The sequence below is a fragment of the Daucus carota genome, chromosome 9 (genome assembly GCF_001625215.2).
Source record: "Daucus carota subsp. sativus chromosome 9, DH1 v3.0, whole genome shotgun sequence".
Lineage (NCBI taxonomy): Eukaryota > Viridiplantae > Streptophyta > Magnoliopsida > Apiales > Apiaceae > Daucus > Daucus carota.
Window position 1 is genome coordinate 45,175,538 of NC_030389.2, and position 14,744 is coordinate 45,190,281.

A 14,744-nucleotide genomic window follows, 5' to 3' on the forward strand; every position below is an offset into this window, starting at 1 on the left:
ATAATATTTATAGAGACAGGAAAATGATTTTTTCAAGTGAATCATTTTTTGCCTCGGCTTAAGAAATCCTTGCCTTTTGTAAGATCCCATGCGGTTTATAATACTAAGAGCAAGTCCAAGAGATGCCCTATATCATGTCCTAAGTTATAATTTAGGGCAATTGATGAAAAACCTTGATCCAACAATGTCCTAGTGATGCCTTATATCACTAGGACAAACTCCTCAAGCCCTATTTTTAGGGCACATCTCTCCTTGCCCTATCTTATTTTTTATTATAAATTCTCATGAACACTCTCTTTCTCTCTCTACTTTTATGTTATGCTTTAATGATGAAAGAGAGTTTTTAATAATAAAATATTATACATATTGTGAGAATAAGGCACATTGTTGGAGTTTAGTTTGGTAAAACATGTCCTAAATCACTAGGACATAATATTTTATATTATATTTAGGGCTTTCACTAGTACACTCTTGGACTTGCTCTAACAGCAAAAAGATAAATTTCTCAAGGCGTCAAGCACTGGACAATATTTCTTTTAAACTGCATAAAACATTAGTCCTTTTATCATCTCAAACTCTTGAAACAATATAAAAAGATGTTTAAGTCACACTCACACTCACACATAGTATCACTATATATTTAACAGTAAAAACTTTACAAATGTAACAAATCCTATTCATCGCAGAGTAAGTACTCCTATTGAAATTCTGATACTTCAGCTCAAAGTGGTCTTAAAATCTATGCAACGTTTGTTTATCAGTCATGAAAGAGCGCATAAGATACGGCTTCCGAAGCTGCAGAAGGCTGCATTAATTAGCCTATCGTCAAATCGTCTATTTCACTGAAGACCTTCTGTACTTTCATCAGCATATCTGAAAATGACATAACAAACACCACTTGATTAATCAGAACTTTAAACAGTACAGAGAAACATATTTCAGAACAGACTATAGTTCTGCCACCATTTAGTTATGAACAGATTATCTTTGTCGACCTTGTTTTTATAAATATAAGGCATTTTGTCTTTTTCATATATTCATATCGTTGTGCTCCTACATTGAAACATAAAGCAAATACACCACGTTCTTGATGCAAATGCCCCAATAGTTGTGTTGGTAGGCAAATGCATCTTACCAAAGTGAATATAACTTAAAAATACCAATTTTCGCTTCTTCTGAAAGCAATTATAAGAATGTGGCATCAATTCTTATTTGCCAAGTAATAACCTTACTATCTAGGAAAATCGTGGCCAGGACGATAAGATGCAGACATACCTTGAAAGGAAGAGTCCTCCATATACCTCTGCCCAAGAGAAGGATACAAAAAGGAAGGTACAGAAACAAGTCAATCAGCAAGTATTTACTACTTGATAATGGAGAATAATTTGTGGTCAATGAGAAAAAGACTATATAATATTTCATCAAGATGAAAAACAATTAGTATATACTGATATTAGTTTCAGCATAAAACAAATTACCGCAATTTGATCTTTCAGATCCGCATCCTCAGAGAGAGATGGCTGCACTTGTGCAGCAGCTATATACATACAAAAAAGGAATGGATCAATGTAGAGAACTGGTGCAAGCTACATTGACGCAATGGTGATGTTACATGGGTAGCAGTCTACCTTGATGAACAGCAGGGTTACAGTTCAACAGTAACGATGTGAAGCTGGGAGGAAAATTAGGATGAGTAGCCTCAACAGGATTGTAATATATGGGTTCTGGTGGGTTTGAGGTTTGGAGAGCATCAGGATTCAAAATTGGTGACATTCGTTGGGACTGAGTATTTGTAGAAGGTGCAGGGCTCCAATCCTTGGTAGGTCTGCACAGACCATAGGTATAGGTTACTTAGAGAGAACAACATATATGCAACGAAGGGATTAAAAACTTCTCACCTATATGGAGATCCACTTGAAATGACGCACTCTGATGGAGGTGATTGAGCAGACCCAAAGTTGCTAGAGGGCTCTCCAACATCACTTGAATCGTCCAAGATCTCCTATTAGAGGAACATAACATGTTTATACTGAAAGGAAGTAAAATGGCAAACAAAAACTGATATAATATTCAACTTGACATAAGACCGACATATCTACACAAGGAACAGCAAACAAAACCAAGAGATATACCTTTAATGAGCTTATAAACTGTTCTGTTTCATAGACCGACAAAAAGCGAAGAGCAAATTTATGGATCTGCAAACAAGTAAAACAAGAAAAAGTGAACACATATTTTAGCAGCACTGTAAATACAATTGGCCGTTCACAATAGCTCATCAACTTCCGGCACAATCATTCTCAGGGGTGATGCTAAATTAGTTCATCAGTGAGTAAAACTGTGCCAAACATCAAATGTTAATTAATTATGTATTTATGTGGCACTTGAAGATGATCAATTCATACACACAAGTAAAATACCTTGGAGGTAAAACAGACTGCCCACTAAACAAATTCTACAACACAGGTTATGCTGCATGTGCAAAATTTCTTTCAGCAAAAGTTACAAAAGTTTATTAGAAAAACAGAGAGGATGAGAGAGAAGAAAGTCATCTAGTTTCATCTTCGAATGTAACCTCACAAAATATAATAACAAATTATACTAGGTATGTCATATTGAACAGCTTGCCTGGCCTGCAGAGTCTTTGTAACTTAAGAGTACAACTCTGCTTCCCCTGGCAGGGTATCCAGATAAACATGACACCTGAGGCCATGTAATATGCAGCTTTGAGATGTAGTGCTCTTCCTGAGAGATATGAAATACAGTCATTGAGAGGAAGAAAGAGTGGTTCCAGCTGCAAATAGGAAGAGCATAGAAAAAGAGCTGACAAGTATCTTACATAGTCAAATACCAACCCAGCGAGTAACATAAACCCACTCACCAAACTCAATGTGCATCTGTTTCTTTACAGATGTCGAAAAGAATTACAAAATCGGGTAGCACATGTTTAAATTCTATCTACAATCATGTCATAGAGTAAATACAAGAACCACAAATAACATAATGTAGCACTCTGTGAAAACAGTACTACCTATATGAATTTAGATCAAACTATTAAGCACAGAAATCACAGATATTATCAGTTTTGCACAAATCACAATCAAGCTTAGCCTGACATGGTGATGGATATGCGATAGTGAAAAAAACGAGGAAACTAAAGAGAAATTGGTCAAGTACTTAGTCAGGCTACAGTTTAAAGCAGAAACGAGGGGACAAAAATCTCTCACATAGACTAAAACTGATTCAAACCATAAGCAAGCTTGGCATTACCACAGTCATCAACATTTCATTAAAGAAGAACGAAATAATGAGAAAACCGAATCACATAGTTAAAGAAATTGTGGTTCAGGGCATGAAAAAGGAAAAAAACTCTCTATCAAGTGCTTAATCTAGTGCACGTGAGCTAAAATTGTATGGTATTCTAGCATAACAGTAACTAATAAATGATACTATACACTTACAAAGAAATTAAAAATTTACTACAAAGTAACCGAGCTTAATGCTTAACAATATAATTAACATCCAATCCTAAGTGAGAAAATATGTAAACAGACAAATCATGCAGTTAAGCAAAACCTCTGGAACAGATACTGAACAAATTAAAATCTTATAATACTTTTAACAAATCAGTAATCCTGTGAAGGATATGTAAAATTGGAGAATCAAAAGTTTACTAGTTATAATCAAGCATTCAAGCTCAGTATCAACATCTTAATCAAAATGCTCTAGAAACTTACTAGAACTTTGTTATATATTCGAGCTTACTATACATAATCAAGCTTAGCATTAACAAGTAGTAATAAACAGGCTATCACAAAAAACGAGAAACAGTAGAGAAAATCGATCATGTAGTTAGGCAAATCATAGTTCAAGCACAAACAAGAAAACACTCGTCTGACTGAACTAAATCTAATACAGAGGAAATCAAAATTCAGGAAACACTGATATAACAGTAATTGACACATAATACGATACAAATCAAAACTCACTAAACATAATCGAGCTTAAGCCTGTAAAATGCAATTAACACAAAATACAAATATCTCGAAAAACAAATCACGTAACTTAGCAAATACATGAAACAAAACAGAGGAAATTCGAAATTTCAGTTTCATTAAATACTAACACAACAGTAATCAAGTAGAGAAATCAAAAACATACTAAACATAATCAAACTTCGCCTTAACACCACAATTAACACACTAGCAAAAAATATTGAAAAAACAGATCACGTAATCTACGAAACTGAAACAACATAAATCGAATTTCACGATACTTTAACAAAACAGAATTTCACAAAATTAAATGCCGTGTGTATAGAAATGAGAATTTTACGAGAACTTTGCGACCGAGAGAGACGAGGAGAACGAAGCCGCGCCGATCGAAAGCAGCAGCGAAGAGGCGAAGCGAGGCGAGAATATCGGAGGAGATCCAGGAGCCGCGGGAAGATCGGAGAGGAGTGAGAGACGGATGAGATGATGATGAATCAGGAGAATGAGAATGAGGAGTGAAGAAGCGAGAGTACTCGACTTCGTAGAGGTCTCTGATTGAGCTCAAATTGGCTTTGTTTTTGTCAATTATTGCTAGCTCCATTGACGCTGAAGAGTTTCCCGCCATTATTTTTGTGTTTTGGTTTGATATGGGGTTTGGATTCTGATAGAGAGGATCAGTGTGAGGTTGATATATAAAATAGTGGAAAATGGATCGGGATCGGAACGGTTCGATGCAGGGCCGTGCCTGAGGGTGTGCGGGCTGTTCCACGGAACAGGGCCCATATTTTTTAGAGGCACAAGTATATGTATGTATTGTTAAAAATTGAAAAAAAATATTATTTTAGCAAAATTAAAAAAAAATACTCTATATTAGTCTTAATGATAAAGTAATTAATAATTTTTTAAAAATAAAATTAATAAGAAAAATATGTAATAAGAATATTAATCTATTTGATTAGTAATTTAGACTACTTATTTTAATAAATAAATACAATGGTCAATACTAGTTTTCGTTTAGACAACTTGTGCATTATATTATTTTTGATAATTTAATTTTTCGATATCTAATTTATTTTAAATTATGTTTCTATTTAATGTTTATATATTCAATGAAAAAGTTAAATTAGAATTAATTAATTAATCAGTTAGTTAAAGTTTTACATCAAAATTTAATATATTTTACATTTAAATTTGTTTTTGTATAATTATTATTTTTTTATAATTATTATAACTTACTATTTTTGTACTTGTTTTTCCAGTTTTTTAATTTTTTTTAATTATGTTAAAATAATAAAAAAATGATTATAGTTATTATCTTATATAACACTATTATTTTTTTGTTGTTTTTTTTTTTTTTGAAACAAAGGTGTTAATCTAATAATAAAAGGCCATACGGCATCTACACCAATGATCGAGTCGAACAAACAGTAAATTGCAATCGCCTGATCTCACAATGAGACAGTTAAACGATATTTTGAAGAAAATGTATGTACAAATACAAGTACCCGCTTCATGCATTCTCGTTGAATTACTGGTACCCTCTTCATCATGCCCCGATAGAGCTATCGTTTGAGCTATCGACCAGAGCTGCGATTCCATACAAGCTTTCATACCAAATCAAACCCCGCTTACAATTAAGAAGCGAAAAACAAAACTCTCACCAGGGAGAGAAAACAACCTTAGATGAAACCACAAAAACAAGAGAAATCCGACTGGAGGAGAAAGACAGCGAAATCTCCGATGGTTTTAGATCTAAGAATCCCTCGAGAATAGATCTGGAGTAGAACCACAAAAACAAGAAAAATCGAACTGTAACTCACCCGCTTGGAAGAGAGACAACGAAATCTCCGATGGCTCTGGATCTAACTTTCCCGAGAAGAAGTATTATTCAAAAACTACGAATAAAACAAAGTAGTTAACTGATTCGGGGCTTTCCACCGGTGAAAACCGATGGAAGCCCCAAGCGGCTACGACAAGAGAGAAGCTAGAGATAATTAGGTTTTTTTTGGGAGAGAGAGATGCATTATTTTTTTGTTGTTGGGGCACATATTTTAAATTTGCACAGGGCACCTAGAATCTCAGGCACGGCCCTGGTTCGATGTAAACAGCCCGTAATAGAGTTTTCTGATTCGGTTTTTGCAATTGTTTTGGGTTTCGATCGAAATGAATTGGTTATTGTTTATTCCCGTATATACTGTAGCAGTGCAGTGCAGTGTTGTAGAATTCTGTCACACTAATTTCGAAATTCGACTTGCATAAAGTCCGAGAAATTTTAGTCTAGAAAAATTTCATATAATTATAATTTGTAATTTTAAAAAATTAAAGTAAGTTGAGGTTTTTCCAACTGTATTGGTTAAATTGAACTTGTAAAAACATCTTTAACAACGTTGACCGAAATGGTTGATCCTACAAAATTTTTCATTAAAAATTAATAATATATACAATAAATAAATAATAATATAATAGATTATGAAAAAATAAACACAACCTCTGATTTGATATTCACATGGTCTATAATTATCGTTAATTTCGATATTGGTTATTTGGCAACTCCTAACCACCCTTAATCTTATTTTCAGTATTAATTAGGGTTTTATCGTAAAACTGTATGTCCAAAAACTATCATCATTTGGAGGCAAGCGGATCTTTTATGATGAAAAAGATGTGTTTATACATTATATTTTAAAATTATACAATGATACATAAAATATATATTTAGATTTAAATTCTGAGAATATATGTAAAATTTAGGGTCATGCAACCGAACATTACTGATTCTAATTTTAAAATATATTTTTTTTTGAAAAAAAAAAGGAGATAATTCAATAAATAATGGCCATACGGCATCTACAAGAATGATCGAGTCGAACAAACATAGAAAAATTTAACATGCCTGTCTTCATACCCAAGATGAGACAAATAAGCGATGTTGAAATTGACAATGGTACATGTATAGATCCTTGCTCTGTGTTCACCATCTTTTCCAAAAATTCCGTTTGAGCTATCGACCACAAATGCAATTCCGGAAAGGCTTTATCTATGAATCCAAACCACTCTCACAAAAGAAGAGAAAAATCACACACTCTCACCAGGGAGAGAAATCAAACTTTAATCAAAACAAACTAAAACAATTAGATCTGCACCACGACGCTTAGGAGATAATCGATCCACTCACAAATCCAAAAAGGCCTCTGGAAGCGAATAAAAACGAAAATCGAAAGTTTCGGTGATATAGATCTAAGAAAACTTTCCCCGAAGATGGAGATTTATTAAGAAACTCAATGAAAAAGCAAGAACAATCAAAAACTAGCAATCAAACGAAAAGATTTGGGGCTTTCCACCGGAAACCGATGGAAGCCCCGTCGGAGATGAAAAGAGGAGGCGGCTAGAGAGAAGAGAGAAAAAGAAAATTAGGGTTTTTTAGTTTGGGTTTATCAATTTTAAAATATATTAATAAATATAACCGGTATGAGTGATAGCTTACAAAGTGTCAAAAGAACATTGCAACTTGGTATCATCCTTTAGTTTGAGCGTGATTAGACAATCTAGTAGTAAAATGTCTTCTTAGGTCTTGATTTAGACTCTCATCGAAGAATTGTCAGAATTTTCTGAAAATTTTCAACTAATTTACATGATTTAGAAGTCGATAAACGTAATAAAAGCCAGAGACATTTGCATTCTTATACCAGCACAACTTGATTAAATATTAATACAAGATCCAAGCAAGTACTATATCGCGGAAAGTCATCTATATGTGGTTTTCAAGGTGTCTGCTGTTAAATGTGTAACCGTATATATATCGTGCGCAATCTAAAACATATGTAGTGATCAGATTCAATATTTTCTGGGCGGTGAAGCAATATTTGATGATCGGGAATGTGGTGGAACTCCAACGACAGGTGCCGGTGGCGGCGATAATGATGTTTTGAGACTTTCAGACCAAAAGGCTCTGTCCATGTTTGCCGAAGCACCTCCAGTTTCACAGTTCAGAAGGCCTAGCTTTCTATGTCCAATTCGACAATCCGAAAACCACCTCGAGTTATGCTTCTCACCTGTAGAACAAACCATGCATATATAAATCAATCAGCATAAACAAATACACAATATATCTCCAAAACAGGCCTGTTTATGACGGATAACTTAAGACACATTAGTCGTAAAAAGGCCTGTCTGTTGTAGTGTACATAAATTATAAGTACATATTCGTCGAGCAAAAAACCGTACGTTGATGAAGTGAGGAGGCAGAAGTGATCCGAGCACCAGAAAGTGATAAGAGCATCAAGGCAAGTACAACAATGTTTAGCTTGTTAAGAAATGCCATTTTCTTGAGTTCTTGAATGTATTGCTGAGTTCTTGAGTGTTTTCCAGAGTGTGTTGCTTCTTGATGAGTTGTTTCAATTCTAGCTATTCAAGTGTGAATTATAAATAAGGAGTAACCCTTGATTTAAGGGAAGGTACTGTTTATACAAGTTGCTCACATGCATGCTTGAGATTATTTAGGCTTTATCTTTCTCAAGTTAGATATATGACAATGATACGGAAACTCATGATCGTTTGTGCCATACAACACGGAACAGACATTCGACTCGAAAGTACTAAAAAAATTTCATGAGTCGTCGGCTTATAATAAACAAAAAGTGAAAGGCGTAATATTTAAGAAATTGTTCAAGTAGAGTTCTCAAAATAGTTGTTGGATGTAAGAGTGTCCTGCTATATAATTTGCGGTGTTCATGTGTGCAAGGTCCTCATCTTACTCGATCAAATCTTGCCGACGAAATATTTTATACTTGGTTTGGAGATATTTCCGTGTGCACTAACTAGCGAATGAGGAGTTATTCGCTTGGCCATAGCACTGCACACTCGATTTTTGAAAATTCTTAGATAGTAAGAGATTCTTGATAATGATTAATCTTATTATTATACTTAAATACTCTTTGAAATTTGTGGATGCTAAGAGATTCTTATTAATAATTATTTTTTTTATAAATTAGTTGACTACTCTATCACTTAATTAACCACCTTATAATATATAATAATTGTGTTATTAAATAAATATATTTTATGTTAAGAATATTGACCTTATTTATTTGATTACTTGGTTTAAAAATAAATATAACTCTTGAAATACATGCATAGCATATATTTTTTATTCATATATATTAATATTTACCGAATCAGTTCTCCACATTCAAATTCTCATATTTTTAAATTTACCGAATTTTCATATTCTGTGCCACACACTCTTGTACCCGCACCCGCCATCATGCTTTCCGGTTAGCTTGTATATCTCGAAATCTTTATAAAGTTGGTGTAATGTTCATTGAGTAACCCTACTTATAATACAAAATCTAAACATATTAGACCAAAGAGGTAATATTATTGTGTGCATCATGTAAACATTAATGAATATGTGATAGGTTGAGGTAAGCCCTTTTCTAATATTTAGAATTTTAGAAGATCGGTAACTTAATACTCCCTCCGTTCCGTTCCTTTTTATTAGTCGTTTTGACTTTTTGCACAGGTGTAATAAAAACGTCTACATGTTATTTTTCAAAATTTTCTTTTTTGAATAAAAATATAGATGTTAAATTTATATTCAGAAAAAGAAAATTTGAAAAATAATACATAGAAATATATTTTTTGTACACCTCAAATTACGTGCACAAAGTCAAAACGACTAATATTTAAGAACGGAGGGGTATGGTTTTTGATGTGTAGTCACAGCATACAGTAGGACATTGCTCAGTCATGAGATTCATTCATTTTTTCTGGGCGGTGGAGGAGCATGTGTGTTCATTGTGGTGTAAGTTTCTCGATCGGGTGGTGGTGGTGGTGCCGGTGATGCACCTTTGAGTCTTGGAGACCCTAAGTTTCTCCGTGTCTTTTCACCTGCATGAGATCATAAGATCTGGAAACAACCCTAAGTTTCAGATCTCGCCCTGCTGATCACTAATTGTACTTTCACTTTGAGTAAATTTTACTTGACCATCACAAAGTTATTCACCCTAGATTGATTTCTGTGTATATTGTTGGAGAAGAAGACTTCTGTATTGTCTAATTTGAAAAATCAAATTTCTGCACAATGTCCTTTCAATTAGGTATCTCACTGTCTATTAATTAATTTAAATAATTTGACATAAAATAATAAAAATAATTTTTTAAATAATAGATGATTAACATGGTTAAACCTCCCCAAACCTCTTATCTCGAGAAAAGCAGCGACTATCATTAGCCTTTGATCAACAGAGTATTGACAATATATAGCAAAGCCCAGATTTTTGAAGTCGTAAGAGTAAATCTTTCTTCTCGCAGAATATAATCGAAATTGATACCTAATAATTATAATACTAATATTAATCCACAGACACTGTACAAATACTACTAGACAATAACATATAGCAAATAGATCTCTATGTGCTTATGTATTAATGTTGTGAAAGTGCATATAAACATGATCGATGCTCAAGTACATTGTTTGGTCTCGGGATACATATATTATGTGTTGCCACCGGGTGGCGGTGGGACTCCCACCATCGGTGACTTTCCGTGCTTAGGTGGCGGCGGCGACTTCTTTGCAGCTTTAAGGCTCTGAGACCAGGCTGTCTGTCCCTGTTCCCCCTTTAAATCACCTGCAATTTCACAGTTCAGAATATCCAGCTTTCTGTTCCCACTCCGACAATGAGAAAAACATCTCGAGTTCCGAATCTCACCTGTAGCACAAAATATTTGACTTCAATTTCAACGGTAAAATATAATTAGTGGATGTTAAATAAGTGTACAAAGTGAACGGAAATGTGTACTTTGACGATGAAGTAACGAGGCAGAATTGCAGCGAGAACCATAATATGATAAGAGAATCAGGACAAATGCTAAAATATTGAGCTTTGCAAGAAAAGCCATTCTTGAGGTTCTTGGCTTCTGTTTTGCTGCTGAAGATCTCCGACACTCTAACACTACATGAAAAACTACTAATATTACTGCGGTTACCTACTACAGACATATAAAATTAGTCGGAAATTTGACATTTTCGTTTTCGACGTCATTATGTTTAAACCTTTGTCGTTTGACTTGAACGAGTATTTAGGCTGATTACAAAACCAATAAGATTAAGGCCGGTTTGTTTTGAAGAAGTAGAATTAGCTGTGACTTCTGCGTTTCTTGACCCATTTGTGTAAGTAAATGCATTTTTAAGAAGCTGAGAATGCTAGTTTTTCTATCAAAATTTAAATTTATTTTCCAAACACTTTATTAACTTATTTACTCCTAACTTCTCAAAATAAATAGAGTTTTCCAAAAAAACCTGCTAGCGGAGGAAGACCTCCTAGGGATAAGCTGAGACATAGGGCTAAAGAGAGAGCCAAAAAAGGATCTTTCGTTTCGCCAGATATATATATTTCAGGATTTCTTTCGCCCAATATTTTTTTCCGTCAAATACATGATAGTAATATTCAGATGTTCAGGATCGAATTACTTATTTTATACGTGCATGTACATGCAAGTTATGTAGCATTAACAGGACAAAACAAGGTCAATTCAGGGTTTTATATTAAACTTTCGAAGAAATTTCCAGCTTTTGAACTCTTCAAAGTAAATCAACGTTTAGGTTTTTATATTTTACCAGTCACTGGCGGTACGTCATGTAATATATTCGAAGTGTGAATGGGAGAGATTCGCATTTTTATTAACACCACTCAATAATACAAATTCCATTTACATAATGATCATTTATATACACATGTATTGTGTTGCAGCTTGAGTACATGATAGATACTAATTTGGCGGTGGATTATGTTGTGGTGGCTTCTTCATCTTAGGTGCTGGTGGCGGCGACTGTGCGGTTTTGAGGCTCCGAGACCTAATATCATAACTCCTCGCATTTGCGAAACCACCAGCATTTTTACAGTTGAGAAGATCCACCTTTCGATGAAGTGACGAGGCCGAAGAGCAGCAAGCAGCATAAACTGATAAGACGATAAAAATCAATGTTACAAGGTTGAGCTTTGCAAGACAGACCATTCTTGTGGTCTCTGAGTCTTGAATAATGTTGTAAACTTGTATTGCCTATATGTTCCGAATCTGATACATTTATACAGACATTAAAAGAATGTGACGTTTGACATCTGTTGTACGTCTTGGCCTGGTGAGGAAAAATGTTTCATGCACAAATTTTGATACAAACGTTTTCACAAAAATGACATGTGTTGGGTTTTGATTAGAATGAGGCTTTGTATATAGTAATAGCGTCATTTATAACAGGTCATCTTAATTACTATGCCATTTTGTACAAAATTTTATACCTAATTTTGTGCATGTAACACTACTCCTCGAGGAGTTAAGAAATTAATTACTTGTTCGTAGCTTGACTGAGATTAGAAGAAAATGAGAGAGTGATAGATGTTATGAATATGTATGAAAGTCGATTGCAGAAACAGTCTAACCTTTGGTTGAACACACGCGTAAGCATAAACAAATATATACATCTAATCAAAAAACCCCGAACCTTGAACTTATGGGAGAGATAAGATATTAAAAGGGTTAGAGTCCTCACGCGTTTAAGTTAAAAACCTATATGTTTGTAAATGATGTATGATTACTTATTATAAACTGTTAATTAAGTAGCTGTCTGAGTAACTTAATTTATAGCTTAGGAAGTGCCAAAAGAATTCTGTAACTTAACATCACCGATCATATGTTTAGGTTTGAGCGCGTGATTGGATAATCTAGTATAAAGATTTATCATCAGTCGTCTCAGGTCATTTTTAAGCCGGACACATTGGCATTCTGATATCAAGTATCAACACAACCTGATTTAATATTAATACAAAATCCCAAGTACAATATAGGGAAAATTCAGCTATATGTGTGATCTGCAAGGTGTGTGCTGTACGTTAAATGTGTAACCTTATATATATCTTGCGCTATCTAAAAGACATTTAGTCATCAGATTTCATTATATTCTCGGTGGTGAACCGATTGATCGGGAGTGTGGTGGAACTTTGCTGGCAGGTGGTGGCGGCGGCGATAATGATGGTCTCAGACTTTCAGACCGAAAAACTCTGTCCATGTTTGCCGAATCACCTCCACTTTCACAGTTCAGAAGGCCTAGCTTTCTATGTCCAATCCGACAATCTGAAAACCACCTTGAATTCTGCTTCTCACCTGTAAAACGCACCATGCACATATAAATCAATCAGGATAGGCAAATATCATAACAAAAAATATCTGACGTTAAAAATCTATTTTGACCGATGCTAAAAGTCGAAAAGTCAAAAATCTGACTAGTGTGTTGAGATATTGTTATTACGTTGATGGAGTGAGGAGGCGGACGTGATCTGAGCACCATAAAATGATAAGAGGATGAAGACGAGTACAACAATGTTTAGCTTGGTAAGAAATGCCATTTTCTTGAGTTCTTTCAATGTGTTGCTGAGTTCTTGAGTTGTTTTAGTTGAGTTCTTGAGTTGTTTCAATTTTAGCTATGAAGTGTGAATTATAAAGAAGGGGCAACCCTTGAATCAAGGGAAGGTACAGTGAATTCACATACCTAGTACTAATTTTCTACTAGCTAATACAAGTTGCACACATGCATTCTTGAGATTATTTAGGCTTTATCAACATCAAGTTTAATTTTATGACATTAATACGGTAATGCAAACGTTCAAATGTGGCATACGAAATTCACGGAACAGACATTCGACTCGAAAGTATCAAAGAGTTCCCATTTGTCGTCGGCAAGAAAAAGTGAAAGGAAAGAGTGTCGTACTTTAATTTCACTTCACTGATAACTTAACATGATATTTGACTTGTAATCGTATCATACTGCAGGATATTGTTCGGTCGGTGGTGGTGCCGGTGATGCATCTTTCAGACCAAGTTCCGTATCTTTTCACCTGAATGAGATCATAAAATGCGGAAACAACCCTGAGTTTCAGATCTCCCTCTCCCCCTACTGATCATGCCATGTATATATATTATAATTACAAACCAAACCAAATTTTAAAAAGATTTGCACAGAATATACCATGATCACTTATTAACTGTTCACCTTATGTGAATTTTACTTAGACTATTATGTTGGGGTGTGCCCAGCATGTCTCTGACTCGAACCTTGGCGCTGAGTACTACACTGTAATTAAAGACTATTGTTGTGTCATCTCCAACAAGTAGCTGATTTTGGTGCAGTAGTTAGCACTAGTATCCTAAAAATTGGTATCAGGGCATGTCAGAGCATTCACATCCGGCCCCCAATCCCCAACCACAAAAACTTACTAAAAACAGTAATCCCTCAAAATTTTTTACAAATTTTTAAAAGTTTCTTCCATCCCATTCCCATATTCAATCCCTATCCCCATAAAAGTATAAGATAAGACTTGATATTTAATAAAATAATAATGAAATGATAATGAAATGAAAGATGAATAGTGTATGGGGATGAATAGTGAAACCCCAAATATGGGGATTTATTTCTAGTCTCTAAAACCAAACCCTATTTTGGGGTTCCGGATGTAGACTATTATATTTTTACAAAAGTTAGTAGATTTTTTTAAATTATAGGGATGTGGTTGGATTTGGGGGTTCAAATGTGAATGCTCTCACAGGTCATCTCCAACAAGTATCCGCTTCTGGTGTAGTGGTTACCGATAGGATCCTAAAATACAATGAGTCACTCTAAAATCTAAATACATTTTTGTGTATATTGCTGGAGAAGATGTTTTGTTTAGTTTGATCGTGAAATTTGGAAGTTTTAAGTTC

At 34.5% G+C, this 14,744-nt stretch overlaps 1 protein-coding gene across 1 annotated transcript; it reads right to left on the minus strand.

Moving 5' to 3' along the window:
* Positions 1 to 542: 542 nt before the first annotated feature.
* LOC108201916 (protein POOR HOMOLOGOUS SYNAPSIS 1) lies at positions 543 to 4,704 on the minus strand. Its single transcript, XM_017370258.2, has 8 exons — positions 4,336 to 4,704; positions 2,629 to 2,745; positions 2,133 to 2,198; positions 1,899 to 2,002; positions 1,629 to 1,825; positions 1,479 to 1,537; positions 1,276 to 1,303; positions 543 to 873 (listed from the first exon to the last, which is right to left on the minus strand). Exons 1-8 carry the CDS (start codon positions 4,615 to 4,617, stop codon positions 815 to 817), a joined length of 912 nt encoding a protein of 303 aa, XP_017225747.1. The 5' UTR covers positions 4,618 to 4,704; the 3' UTR covers positions 543 to 814.
* Positions 4,705 to 14,744: the final 10,040 nt, after the last annotated feature.

Coding starts and splice junctions, on each gene's coding strand:
- LOC108201916 (XM_017370258.2), bottom strand. CDS start 4,617: ATGGCGGGAAACTCTTCAGCGTCAATGGAGCTAGCAATAATTGACAAA. Junction 2,003..2,132: donor AGTTTATAAGCTCATTAAAG/GTATATCTCTTG, acceptor TTCCTCTAATAG/GAGATCTTGGACGATTCAAG. Junction 1,304..1,478: donor ATCTGAAAGATCAAATTGCG/GTAATTTGTTTT, acceptor TCTCTTGGGCAG/AGGTATATGGAGGACTCTTC.